This window comes from Pan troglodytes, chromosome 16 (assembly GCF_028858775.2).
Source record: "Pan troglodytes isolate AG18354 chromosome 16, NHGRI_mPanTro3-v2.0_pri, whole genome shotgun sequence".
In the NCBI taxonomy this organism is placed as follows: Eukaryota; Metazoa; Chordata; class Mammalia; order Primates; family Hominidae; genus Pan; species Pan troglodytes.
In genome coordinates, this window is record NC_072414.2 from 76,322,724 (window position 1) to 76,337,602 (window position 14,879).

The 14,879-nt window shown below is 37.5% G+C and overlaps 1 protein-coding gene across 1 annotated transcript in view; it reads right to left on the reverse strand.

Annotated features, from left to right (window-relative positions):
* Positions 1-3,237: 3,237 nt before the first annotated feature.
* The window catches only part of LOC744846 (ubiquitin-conjugating enzyme E2 Q2-like), a 40,532-nt gene continuing 28,890 nt past the window's right edge, over positions 3,238-14,879 (reverse strand). Inside the window, exons 5-8 of the mRNA XM_024349349.3 lie at positions 14,517-14,656; positions 12,041-12,125; positions 10,868-10,952; positions 3,238-4,641 (exon numbers count right to left, since the gene is read on the reverse strand). Of these exons, the coding sequence (XP_024205117.1) occupies positions 10,869-10,952; positions 12,041-12,125; positions 14,517-14,656 (309 nt within the window). The 3' untranslated portion in view covers positions 3,238-4,641; position 10,868. The remainder of the gene's footprint in view (positions 4,642-10,867; positions 10,953-12,040; positions 12,126-14,516; positions 14,657-14,879) is intronic.

Sequence of the window (14,879 nt, forward strand, 5' to 3'; positions counted from 1 at the left end):
TCCATATATAATGCTCCTCCACCCAACACATACCTTAAAAAGAAAAAAGGAAACATACAAAATTATCTTGAGGAGTATTCCTGCTTAAACAATTTCCATGTGGCATTATTAAGAAAGTAGGCACACAGTAAAGATAAGAAGAGAACACGTAAGCATGAACATACTTGTTAGGCATATAGGACTACGGGTAATTTAAAAATTCTAATGGTATTACTCTCATGTAATTGCTCTGAAATTCTAGTCAATTGTTTGAAACGGCAATCAGAACAGAATACTTTAAAATTTTTATGTCAAAAACTAAGAACTTGGCCCTAAATATTCCAAAGAATAGGGGCAGAAGAACCCATTTCCTTAAATGGCATTTGAGTATTCTTTACAATGGAAACTTTCTCTCCCATCCTGTGATGGCCAAGAGTTTTTCCTCTGACAATGGCACTGACCCTACCCTATCCAAAATATGAACATCTTCATGGTTTCATGGTTCAAATTGTTTTTATCCATTCTGTTGTGAGAATCGAATGGTTCACACCATGCGGCTCCTCTCTGGGACTCCTCAAGTCCTTTCTAGGTCTGAAGACTGTTCTCTGAACCAAAGACAACTTCTGGGGGTGTACCAAATCTCCCATTAGAAAATTATTTAGCTCAAGATGCTTTAACCTTTTAACTCCTTCTCAAACAAAATAATTTCATTTCTCCTCTAATGTTATTTTAAATTTCAAAATACACAGATAGCATGCCTAAAGTAAAATCAAGGGAATGATAGTTTTAGAACAAAAACTGTGGTAATTTTGAAAACACGAAAGCTAAGACCACTGATTAGATCTATGTGGACACCAAGTCCATCACAAACTGTTCTGTCCTCCGGGGCTCTGCCCACACCTTTCCCTTGCTTGAGATTCCTTCTGCTTCCTACCCATCCAAATGCTGTATTTCCCCCCAGAAGACTTGCCAAGACCACTCTAGCCTGCACATCTTCCATTCCAGCTAACCAAAGGCATCCTTGCATTGACTAAACCAAATTATTTTGCAGAGAAGGCATCTAAAAACTTCTACTGTAGACCATTCACCTTAATAATTGTTTTCATGACATTATTCAATAATAAAATGAGGGAAAGAAGTCTTCTTTAACTCCCTTGCCCTGGAGAATCCAAGCAAGTATCTTTCCCACTTGCTTTGCCCAAACCCTGGGAACTTTCAAAGTGAAAGTTTAATGGAAGGAAAAGAAAATCTAAAAGAAAAACTCTCCAAAAAATTAAACTCAGGTAAAGAATCATGGGATTAAAAATTTTTATTCTTTGTGTATTTGATTTCTGAAACATAGAAATCTATCTCTCACTCCTTAAATCTGCCACTGGGCTAAGAGAGTATTGTATATAATGTGCACTCACTGATTTAACAGAATTAGAACATCCAGGCACTCACTCAGATTTTGGTTCCACAACTGCTCAAAGTCTAGTCATAAGTTAATGAGTTAACACCACACTTGATCTTCAAATTTTGGAGATGCTGATGGTAGACAGGAACTTGTTTTGGGAAAAGGAAGTATATTGTAGACATTGTCACCCATTATCCAACCATCACCACCTTTCCTTTAAAGTACCCCACTCTTCCTTTAAGGTTGCAGAGTCTCAGAAAGTGGGAAGAAAGGAAGTTTTTGCATTTTCAGGTCAAAAGACAGTACATTTGTACAACCGCATAATACCTATGCAAATGTTTGTTGAAATCTAAACAGAAGACAGAAGTAGTTCTAGTACCTTCACCAGATAAGTAAGATAAGTAAACTTTTCCTTAATATACACTTTCAGCAGCGTTGACGCCTAAAAGTGGTCGACTCTACTACTGTATTAAATGACATTCATTTTGTCAATATGTGTTCCAAATTCTTACTGCTCTTTGTCTCCAAAGGGGGGTTCCTACTGAATATTGAGACAGTTCAAGAATACTAGGGAAAAAAATTCTAATAATTGAAGTAAGGGTCATCTAAGGATAATATGCCACATATACAGACACAGTAATATTTTCAACTTAAAAAAAATTCAGTTATCAAAGCTGTACAGCAAACACTATCCTAAGCTTTGCCTCTTCAGGCATTTGCTTTATAATCACTTCAAAGAAACGTCAGTCACAAAATGCCACATTTTGTTTGATTCTATTTATATGAAATATCCAGGATAGGCAAATCTACAGAGACAGAAATTAGATCAGAGGTTGCCAGGATGAACGGTGGGGGAGACGAGCACACAGAGCGACTGCTAATGGGTATGGGGTTTCTTTTTGGGGAGAAGAAAAGGTTCTGAAATTAGCTAATGGTAATGGCTGCATAACTCTGAATATACTAAAAACCACTGAACTGTACACTTCAAAGGGTGAGGCTTATCATATAAAAGCTGTATCACAATAGTTTAAAAAATGTTTGGGTATGTAAAGAAATAAACAATAGGATCATAGCTCAAAGATATGGGATATAAAATATATGGAACAAAACTGCTCAATAATCTATCTAGAATCACACAACGCTTAAGCTTTACCCTGACTAAAATTGCAAGCCTGGTGTTTTATCGGTATTTCACATTTTTTACTTCTTCCTAAGTCAGCCAATAATTCCTCCTCCTTACTTAATATTTGACTATGAAGACCAAGCCATTTTGATTCTGCCTCCAATGAGCTTTCACATTACATTCCTCCTTCCACTCCCATGACTACCACACCAATGTAAGTTCTCCTCACTTCACTCTAAGACAACAGCATGGCCCTCAACTACTGTCACACTCTTCTAGGCTCTGTGAGCACAATGTGTCTCATATTCTCTTCTGCTGTCACCAGATTTATTCGAAAACAGTTTCTTTACTCTTCCTCCCATTTCTCAACCAGTTACATAGAAAGATGAATATCCAGGGGTAATAGTTTACTTACCTGAAAAAAAAAAATCTGTCACCAATCCACAGAACTGTTTGAGTACAAAATATTACATCCGCAATATTTCCTACAACTCTTCTACATGAATCCTACCCTCCTTGTGTTATAGCTCAAATTGGTTTCGTATACTCTGAATTCCTCATTCTCTTTCCTAGATACCTGATTGTGTTTACTCTTCACCTACGTAAATAATTTTCCTGCAGCCTCCACCAGCTGACCAAATCCCACTCACATTTCACTGCCCAGCTGAGATCCCACCTACTTCATGAAGAGCAACTCTTTGCAGCTTTAAACCTCAGAGAAATTAAGTCCATGCTTAGCTTTTCTTTTTCTTTTTTGTTCAGATGCAGTTTATCTTTGTCACCCAGGCTGGAGCGCAGTGGCACGATCTCAGCTCACTGCAATCTCCACCTCCCGAGTTCAAGCGATTCTCCTGACTCAGCCTCCTGAGTAGCTGGGATTACCAGTATGCACCACCACATCTGGCAATTTTTGGATTTTTGGTAGAGATGGGGTTTCACCATCTTGGCCAGGCTGGTCTTGAACTCCTGACCTCAAGTGATCCACCCGCCTCAGCTTCCCAAAGTGCTGGGATTATAGGTGTGTGCCACCGTGCCTGGCCCATGGTTAATGCGGAACTTACAGTTCGTAGTACTTTTAATCTCCTCTTATATAGCTGGCATTTCATATAATGAAAAACACTTTACTAGGAATCAGAAGATTTATTTAGGTAAGTCACAAGCTGACTTATTATTCAAATTATTCATCCAAATAATGAGGACCATAACACACTGTGGCAAAAAAGAATCAATGAAGAAACTATGTAACAGATTTTAAAACTGAAAATGGCATGATTCATAACCTCATGTATTTGTCTCGATTCTAGGTGGTATACCAGGATCATAAACTTACATTCTTGGGATTCTTACAACCAAATGTTGAAAAGCTATACTGGTCTATTTTATAATCACATTTTAAAATGTTTTCATACATTTATCCTGAATTTGCAGATTTTTATGCAAATCTTTTCTTTGATCTTTTTTTTTTCTAAAATAAGATTCTGAACAAAAAATGACCTGTTTTCCTTTCACTATGCTTATGGGGATATTGAGTCAACATACACAATTTTATAAACCAGCAAATAAAACTAAAGCACAATACTTATGTCGTCCTTTCTCCCCAATCAGGAAGGGCTTCATTAAAAAGACATTTTGAAATTCAACTATGACAAACAAAAGAACTATGGCTTGGTGGCTAGTTAAAGGCTGCTGTAGTGAGCAAGAGACACAAAGGTTAAACATTTACTATTTTTCAGTCTTGTGTTTATTTTGTATACGTAAGTATTTGGCTGGGTTACCTAACACTGAACTTCCAAAACTGACCATTAGGTTGTATGCCAAGAGAAGTACTTTTTATAGCAATTTTACTGCCAAAACCAAAACAGCCTAGAAAAGATTTAAAGGTAACAAAATAGTACACAATTCTAAACAACTCTGCTTCACACCCAACCTGGGACTTCCACTCCCCGTAATAGTATATTTGTGATCAACTTTGTAACAAGCTGTCAAAGGGAGACCTCTGATATCTGCTCACGAAGGAATCACTTCAGCATGTCCTGCTCTGCAGCAGAAAACGCATGGGGATCACTTAGAACTCCAGATTTCCAACAGAGCAGCATTTCCCAGAGTAAGCCAGAAGACACCATCCTCTGAGATGTCAGGAACACTAATAAACAAATTTGGGAAAAATAGAAAATGGCATTAAGGCTCCAAGAAGTCCTTTGGTAAAAGACATTTTGAAGCTGCCTTCCCCAAAACCTTGCAATCCCCACAAAACAAATATCTATTACCATACCACTATATTAGCACTCACAGAACATTTGGGGAGATATGGCAAAGATTAGGCTGCAGGCGTCAGGTAAGTAAACTCTTAAAACACAAAATTGAAAAAAATAGAAATTTAAAAATTAAAACAGAAAAGCAAAAGATAAGTAAATAAATAAAAAATTTTAACAAACAACATTGGGCTGGGCAAAGTGGCTCAGACCCATAATCCTAATACTTTGTCAGTCTCAGCAGGGTGGATCGCTTTAGCCTGGGAGTTCAAGACCAACATGAGCAACATGGTGAAACCCTGTCTCTATCAAAAATACAAAAATTAGCTTGGTATGCTGGCATACGCCTGCAGTCCCAGCTTCTCAGGAGGCTGAGGTGGCAGGATGGCTTGAGCCCGGGAGGCAGAGGTTGCAGTGAGCTGTGATTGCACCACTCACTCCAGCCTGGGGCAACAGAGAAAGACCCCGTCTCAATAAAATTAAGTAATTAAATAATAAAACCAATATTCCTTTACTGTGTGGAGAAACTCAAAATGAGCTCAGCACATCCACATGTAATACTAAGGTTTTTTTTTTAAACCCACACTTCTTGTTTCTCTGAACTTTTACACACGGATATCATGTCCAGACAACTATTCCGTAGTATCAGCACCACAGTTAATATGTATTCTGATTATACAGAATGATTCTTAACAGGATCTTAGCCCCCAAAACACATACATAAGTATGTAAAGCAAATACAACTAAAAATAACTGTAGCAACAAAGCTCTTCTGGAGAAAAGTTCTGAAGTCTGAAGTAGTCACTCATATTTTTACCCTAAATGCAACTATTACTATCTCAACCATAGAAATGATCAAAGTAAGGGCTGGAGATATTTAGATTTTAATCACCATAAGGTGGATTATGTCACGTAATGGAATTAGTCAGCTGAGTGTTTGAAAATCCTCAAGTTACTTTAAATTGCTCATACTTTAAGGGTCTACAGAACATTTCATAACTAACCTAGCAAACTGTGACTTTTCCCCACTTCTGTAAGACTTCCAATCACAAAAAAGAAGCAATACAAATTTCAGTAAAACAGCATGACAATTACCATTTGATTCTACTACACTGCAACTATCACCTCTAGAAGTAATCAGCCAGCTCCATAGGTCCATGAGATTTCCCATGATTATTCCTAGAAGTACTAATTAGGATCACAGGTATGTGGGGACCACTCTGTAATCATAACATTCTCTAAACCTTCAATCACAATTTACATTTGAAAAACCTTTGGTTTTTATGATAAAAAAGTATGTATGAATATATATATATGTGTGTGTATATGTGTAAATATGTGTGTGTGTATATATATATGTATATATGCATATAATAACACTAAAATCTCTACCTATCAACAACATAATGCTTTATAACCAGTGGTTCCAGATGTAGGCCCCAGAACAACAGTATCAGTTTCACCTGGGAACTTCTTAAAAATGTAAATGCTCAGGCAACACCACAGACCTACTGAATCTGAAACCCTGGGACTAGCTCTCCAAATGATTCTGGTGCACACTATATTAAAAAAAAAAAAATGTAGCCCAGGCACAGCAGCTCATGCCTGTCATCCCAGCACCTTGGGAGGGCAAGGTGGGAGGATCACTTGAGCCCAGGAGTTCAAGAACAGCCAGAGCAACATAGTGAGACCTCATCTCTACAAAACATTTTTTAAACTAAAAAAAAAAAAAAAGCATTTAAAGTAATCACTTAATCACTTAAACTTATGCTACTGAGAGAACAGGTAATACCACTCAAACAAATGGAGGATCAAATGGAAAGTTATCCTAAGAAGCAAATAAGCAAGTTTAATTAATTTTAAGAACATCGTTAATACTATATACTATTTAGAAGATTTTAAAAGAATCTATAAAAGAATATGTACATTTATTATCAGATAATGGGTGAGAGTCATAAAGGTAAAATTAGTACAGAAAAAATGAAATGAAAACCAAAGCAAATAAAAATGAAGTTAAAATCAGGCCCAAACAGAACAGTGTTATGGTAAACTTATGTAACATATGAAGGGGTTTCACTTCACTAGAACTATATAAAGGAACCATTGCAATAATGACAGAGTAGGTAACTTAGATCAATCCTCTCACTGAGAACTAGAAAGGTGGACAAAATGTAATGATTACAGGGCTGAGAAAAGGGAATACCAGAGAACAGGGTCTTCTTTTTTACCCCTTGGGTTTTCCTCCAATGACAGCAGAGAAGAAGAGGTTAACAAGCTGAGCTAGAACTCACAGCCTCACAGAGCTCACAGGGAGATAAACATTGGAGCTCAGCATCCACCGAGGAGAGGCCCTGTTAAGTCTCCCACTCCTTAGGTTGGGAACCTGAAGAACAAACTGCAAATTGCCCCGACAGGGAATGATGGCCAGCTTTAATCATCTCAATCCCTGATTGTTAATTTCCAAGCCCCTGGCAGGGGAAATGTAAATCCTCTCTGGAGAAGAATATCATCCAAGGCTTCAAATTAGCTCTACAATTTTTCCATATATAATGTCTATCACTAAAAATAGAAAGCCACATGAGACTTAAAGATGACATAACAGAAAACAAGAGAAGCAAACAACAGACACAAAACCACAAGGGATCGAGATAACAGAGTTAGCAGACACACTTCAAAATAACTGCTGAACATGAGCAAGGAAAGATGGGACAAGACTGAAAACCTGGCAGAGAAACGCAAATTATAAAATGAACCATATGAAATTCTGCAATTTAGAACTACCAAAACTGAAATTAATAACATAATGGATAAGCTTAACCACAGCAGTAACCTAGCAGAAGACAGATTCAGTAAACTGCAAAAATGTCAGAAAGACAAAAAGGTGGAAAATTGAGAAAATAAAAGACAACATATTGAAAAGTTTATCACATACGTAGAGCACTGGAAGAAAAACAAGAATGGGACAGAAGCAAGAGCTGAAGATATGGTTGTGGAGAATTTCCCAAAACTGATCAAAGACTTCACAAGATTTAACCACCATAAACACTTCAAGAGAAACAATGGAAGCTGGCATAAGAGAATGATATCTGCGAAGTGCTGAAAGAAGGAAACTGCCCATCTAGAGACTTACGCTCAATGAAGATACTCTTCAATGATGAAATAAAAAGCAAGGATTTTTTCTATCTGCAGACTCACACTAAAGGAAATACTAAAGGATATTTTCAGACAGGAGAAAGAGGATCCTCTACATCAAAACCTGGGGACTCTATTCCATAAGCTCTGTACCCTGGAACTCAGGAATCAAGATTTTACAGAAATAAAAAGAGTTCTTCAGGGAGGGGAAAATAAAGGTTGAGGGTGACTGGTAAAATTAAGTTTGAGTTACCTTAGTATATTTTAACTCAGAACCAGACTCTCAGGCTCTACAAGGATCTCATGAAGTTATCTGATTTCCCATTTGACATCTCAGCCTTCTAAGTTATTCTTAAAGATGAAGAACATTCTAGTTTTCAAAGACTACATCACCAGATGGGTCTAAATAGTTACAAGTCACTTCCTTACATTGAGTTGAAAATCACCTCTTTGTAATTTGACTTACTAGTTCTAGTTTTATTCCCTGTCTTCACCAAAAACAAATAAAAACTAATGCTTCCATATACATACTCTTTCAAATAGTTGAAGACAATCTATCATGAACCAGAACCCCCATGTTTTCCTCTCCAAATCCACAATTTCACCAGCTATGCTAGGACATGGAAAAGAATCTCTTCCCAATCCTGGCTATTATTCTCTAAATGAACCTAACCTTATCTAAGTAGACCTTTCTTAAAGTGCTACCTCAGAATTCAATTCAGTAATTCTGATGTTGCCTGTAACATCAGAAAACGACTTCCTTAAAAGTACAGAAAGTTGGATTTACCAAGTTGCTGACCAGGGCACATTCCCTCCTGCAGTCACTCCCATCTTTGTGTTATACTTTATCTCAAGTTCAATTTTGCTTATTATTCACGACTCTCAAGTTGTCACTGTGGACATCAGAGGCCATAAACATATTGTTCTGGCTCTTTCCTGTAAATCTTTCTGAGTCATACCTGCTAATCTCCAAAGTCTGTGAATCCCAATACTAATAACTTGGCAATTCAGTTTAAGGTCCTCTTCAGAAGGTCAGTTAGCTCAAGGCAATCACATTCTTCCCAGGCCTCTTAAGAAATACTCCAACCCCAGAAAAGGCCCTTCTGTCTGGTATCAGGAGCCATGGGCCACAAACACAAATCCAATAGCATTTCAGCCATTTACCTCCCAAATCATCCCCTCCCTGAAGTTCTAACTAGAGCAGGAAAAAATAATGAAAACACCACCTGCAGTCACAAATCCTCCAGTTTCCTGGCCAAGATTTCATATTCCCTTCAAGATACCTCCCAAAGAGGACATGACAAGGGAGGGGCACAGAGGGTGCTACAGGTACTGATAAGGTTCTATTTCTTTTTTATTTTTATTTTTTGAGATGGCGTTTCACTCTTCTCACCCAGGCTGGAGTGCAATGATGCAATCTTGGCTCACTGCAACCTCTGCCTCCTAGGTTCAAGTGATTCTCCCACCTCAGCCTCCCAAGTAGCTGGGATTACAGGCACCTGCCACCACACCTGGCTGATTTTTGTATTTTTAGTAGAGATGGGGCTTCGCCATGCTGGCTGGGCTGGTCTCAAACTCCTGTCCTCAGGTGATCCACCTGCCTCGGCCTCCCAAAGAGCTGGGATTACGGACGTGAGCCAGCACGCCCAGCCAAAGGTTCTATTTCTGAAGTTTGGTGTTGCGCATATGTTCATATGATTTAATGTTTTTTTAAAAAAATGGTATCTTCCTGTTTAGTGTGTGTGTGTTTTTTTTTGTTGTAGGCCCATGTGCTTCATTCGTTCACCCATATGAATCCGTAAAGAAGTAGCCATTAGCAACTTCAGTCAATATATACTGGATTCATACTTCAGGAAGACAACTCAGTTGACAACCACAACGGTTTCTATGATAACAAAATTGAGAGAAAATACTAACATTAGGGTCATTTCAAGAAAGTTCAATCGTAAGATATATCCCCAAGCAAAAATACACACATGAAAAAGCTAAGTAAGAAGCTTTTAGAAAACTACTACCATCCTTAAAGTACAACAAAGTATTCTTTTATGTCTGTGTGCTTCATCAAAATACTTCATATAGCCATAGATTTTAAAACATTACATCTTATCTAGATTCCATATTAGATCATTAACATTTTTTCTAGATTCCATTCTTATTCTTTTGTAACCTTTTAGTATCTTAAAAGTACTTTATTAAATATAACACATTCAGAAAAGTACACAAAGTATACCTTAAGGTAGGCCTTAACAAGTTATTCTAAATTATTTGCCCATGTAACCACCAACCTGGTCCAGAAATATATTACAGCCAGTATCCAAGAAGCCCACAGATGTACCTTTCAGTTCACACCTCCCTACCTTCCACCTAGATGGACTCCTTACCCTACCCTGTGTGTAATCGCCTCTTTTTTCTTGATAGTTTTACTGCCCAAGTATGAACCCATAAAGAAGTGTTCCTCAGTTTTCTTTTATGTTCTATGGCTGTTTGGAGGGCAGCAGACCATTATAATAGGTCAAATTTTCTTTCACTCTGAGGACCAATTTTCACTCCACTGCAGGCGATATTGCCTCCGCTAAGAATGTATGCCCTAACCAACATTAGTTTTGCCTATTTTTGAACTCTATATAGAGGAAATTGTACAAAATAGGTTTTGGGGGTCTGGTCTCTTTTGCTTAACATAGTGTTCAAGATTCGCTCATCTTGTCCCACATGACTGTAAGCCATTTTATGAATACCACAATTCTCCATTTTATTGGAATGAACATTTGGGTTATTTTCTGTTTGGGGTTATTATAAACGATGCTGCTCTGAACATTCCTGTGTCTCCTGGCACATATGTACTCATTTCTTGTGGAGTATATATCCACGAGATTCCTGAACCATAGGGTATGAGTATCTTCCACTTTACCAAACTGTTTTCCAAAACACTTGTACAAATATATACCCCCATTCATAGGATATAGAGTCTCATAAAAATTTTCTTACCTTAAAACATAAGCAAAATGTCTCCTATCTCTTCTTTTTCTTTTAAGATCTGAAGATCACTGTGCAAAGGACTATCAGGGTCAACCTTGAGAATTCCAAAACAAAAAACAATTCAAACAAAAAGATTATTATTATTATTTGTATTAATTTTACTAACTCAAAAATGAACCAATCTGAAAGCTAAAATACAGCACCTAGGGTAATTTCCGGAAAGAGGAGACCTTAAGCTGCTTTATATCCCCAGGAAAACTAGAGGCCACTATAGCTTCCAGCTCCTTTAGAATAAATGTCCCAAAGAGATTATAATAGCCTAAATCTAATCTAATAAGGGGGTTCAGAGTTTGCAGTCATTCTAAAGGAAAACAGTCGCATGTATATAATTTTCTCAAGAATTCAAAAAAAGTTTAATATGCTTTCCTAAACTTGTATTACTAGCCGAGTTGTTCAAGGAGAAAAATTTGCCATGGACAGAGCTGTCAAAAAAGTTAAATCACCAAAAAATTGGTATTTTTCTACAACTGTCCTATATATACATATATAAATATGTATCCCACCTCCCACTCTCCCTTTTTTTTGTTTTATGACACAGGGTGTCTCACTCTGTCACCCAGGCTGGAATATAATGGTGCAATCACGGCTCATTGCAGCCTTGACTTTTCCAAGCTCAAAAGATCTTCCTGCCTCAGTCTCCTACCACCCTAGTAGCTGGGACTATAAGTGTACTCCACCTATATATTTTAAAAGTAATAACATAACTACCTCCACAATAAGAGTTGATTATGTTGCTTTCAAAACTGGGGGAAAAAAATCACAAAATCAACTTGGCAATCATTCTCTGTATATTGAAATGTATTATTTGTATTAAATTATCAAGCAATATTGCTCAAGCTTTTTGCCAGAAGATAAAAATCATGCAAATATTCACTCTATCAGGAAGATGGCAAAATAAAATTCCAATGGACCTATAAAAACAATTTCTTTAATTCCAAAAAACAAGCAAACTCATCCTATCTTACTCCCTACATCTTTTGGAACTTGATTACATTTGAGTTTCACAAAATAAAGCTAGTAAACATTTCCATTTCTGTCCAGTTTTAAGAAACAACATTTATAATCTGACAACAGAAAAGAACAAAAGAATGATAAGAAGAGCAGGGATTTGGAGATCCTTACCTGTCTTATAACTCTGTGATCTGTATAAGTCCCTGAACTCTTTCTTAAGTCTATCTGAAGCTTGCACTGACCCAGACACTGCAGCCTGAAACACAAAAGCTGCTGTTTACCAGGGTCTACTGAGCCAACTAATTTAAAGATTTAAGGTATTTCAACCAGCTCTAAAAGATTACAGTAGCCAGGCACGGTGGCTCACACCTGTAATCCCAGCACTTTGGGAGGCTGAGGGGCGCGGATCACTTGAGGCCAAGAGTTTGAAACCAGCCTGGCCATCAGGATGAAACCCCATCTCCACTAAAAAAATACAAAAGTTGGCCGGGCATGGTTGCACGTGCCTGTAGTCCCAGCTACTGGAGAAGCTGAGGCAAGATAATTACTTGAACCTGGGAGGTGGAGATAGTAGTGAGTTCAGATGGTGCCACCGCACTCTGGCCTGGGCCACAGAGCGAGACTCCATCTCAAAAGAAAAGAAAAGAAAAGAAAAGAAAAGAAAAGAAAAGAAAAGAAAAGAAAAGAAAAAGATTACAACAAAAATGGATCATCACTCAACAATTTAAGAAGTAAAAGAAAAAAGTCCAATTAAATGAAGCATTATGAAGTTTCAAGGGAATATAAAACTAGACACAAGTCTGGTTCATTTCCATTTTCCTATCACCTAAAAAACTCTAGCCAACATGTTCATACCACCATGGACTCCACGATAGCATAGAATTCAGTATGAGTCTATTTCAAACCCCAGCAATATTTGAAAATACTCAAGGTGACACAATATTAAGTAAAATAGGCTTCCATTCATAAGACTACAAGCAAGAATATTACACAGATGGTCTAGTTCACACATGAAGACACTGAGAACCATGTGTGCCTACATGCAAGTGGTTTCAGTTTTTCAGTGCAGGGACTTCTCTAAAGATGAAAACACATCGATATCTTATCCTAAGACTAAATAAAAATGGAACTACTTTTTGGTCATGTGAAACTAAAGCTTTTAAAGACTGCACTAGACTTTGAAGGGGAAAAAAAATCAAGTTTATAAAAATATTACCTCCTAGCTATATAATCCTGAACTCATTTCATATCTATAAAATATGAGTTTTTCCTATCTCTAAAGTATAAATAGCACCTATTTCACACAGTGGCTATGATGACTAAATGAAAAGATCTATAAAGTATTAAGTATAAAGTATTTAGCATAGTATCGGTCATACAAAATTATTCAATAATTTTTACTTGTTTTGAAGATAACTCAAACTGGACTTGATCACAAGACACAGAAAGTACAGTAACATTAATTCAAATGCTACAATCTTAGTTTTTTAAATAATCAAGATATGGGGATTAACTAAATTTCTTTGCTGTATGAAAAATTACCAATTAAATTAATATACAAATAAGATTGAAGGAGGGAGAGTTATCTATCTGATTGCAACACTTGACATCTGCTTGCCTAACAATTCATTCCCTGTTTTGGAGAACTTGTGCCCAAGACAAAGTAACTGGTCCTCGGATATTGTGGAGTTGGTAAATAGCTCTAATACAAGGCAGGAAGCAGTAAGTGTTCAGACAATCATTTGATGTTTCCCTACTCTGTCTAAGCATTTTATGTGTAACATGCATCATTTTAATTTATTTTTCATAGCAACCATCCAAAAGATATGTACTGTCTATCCATATTTTAGAGTTGTGTAAAGTGAAACCATAAAAGGTGTGTCTGTCACCAAACTCAGTGTTCCTTTCCCATCCTGCCGCTTCACATAAAAGAGATGTTAAGTCAAAAGAGAAACCCTACTTTTGGTTTGGTCAGAGCAGGATGGATCAAAGTCAGCTTCATGAAGGAGAAATAATTTGAGTTGTGTTTTGTAGGAGAGAATGAACTTGAATATACAGATGCCACAGAAGGAAGGTAAGCAGACAACACAGCATAGACAAGCTGGAAAGGGGCATATACAGGGATCAGCAGGTGGTTCCAGGATGTGAAGAGCAGATCAACAGGGTAAAAAGTGGCTATTCATGGATGAGAAAGATAACCTTGGGCAACAAAGCATATGAGTGTGGCTAGGCATGGTGGCTCATGTCTGTAATCCCAGCACTTGGGCAGGCCAAGGTAGTAGGACTGCTTGAACTCAGGTGTTCAAGACCAGCATGGTCAACATAGTGAGGCCTCATCTCTACTAAAAATCAAAAAAATTAGCCTGGTGTGGTGGGACATGACGATAGTCTGAGACACTTGGGAGGCTGAGGTAGGAGGACCACTGGAGCCTGAGAGATAAAGGCTACAGTGAACTATGATTGTGCCACTGCACACTAGCCCAGGTGACAGAGCAAGACCCTATATCAAAACCAATAAACATATGACCGAATCCACCACTAAGGCAGGAATGGAGGAGGAGAGCAGCTGAGATCAGCATGTTCATGAATTGCCTGGTATTAACTACAATTACTTCACCAAAAAGTACAGATATTTATACACACTTACACATTTAAATGGCCTTGCCTTTCAGTCTTCCTAATTTTCTCTAATATTGCCCAATTTTCTTTTTCAGTTCCTTCATCCTCCAACTTCTTCTCACTAGTAGGCTCTTCTTTCATCTCATAGTGACCTAAGTCTTCTATATCCTGCAAAAAGAAGAAAAATATTAGCCGATTCAACCCACTTTCCTTCAGCAGTTTCTTATGCCAAAACTTAAATTATTCTTGACTCGGTGGGGGACAGGAAACAGAATATATCTATCCTATGGGGAGAGAGAAAAAGCCCCCACATTGCATTCAAGAGGCTCCCACCTTTTATATCCTGTATTTTATTTAAAAGCTAGACTCTGGGGAAAGCAGATTTAAAAGC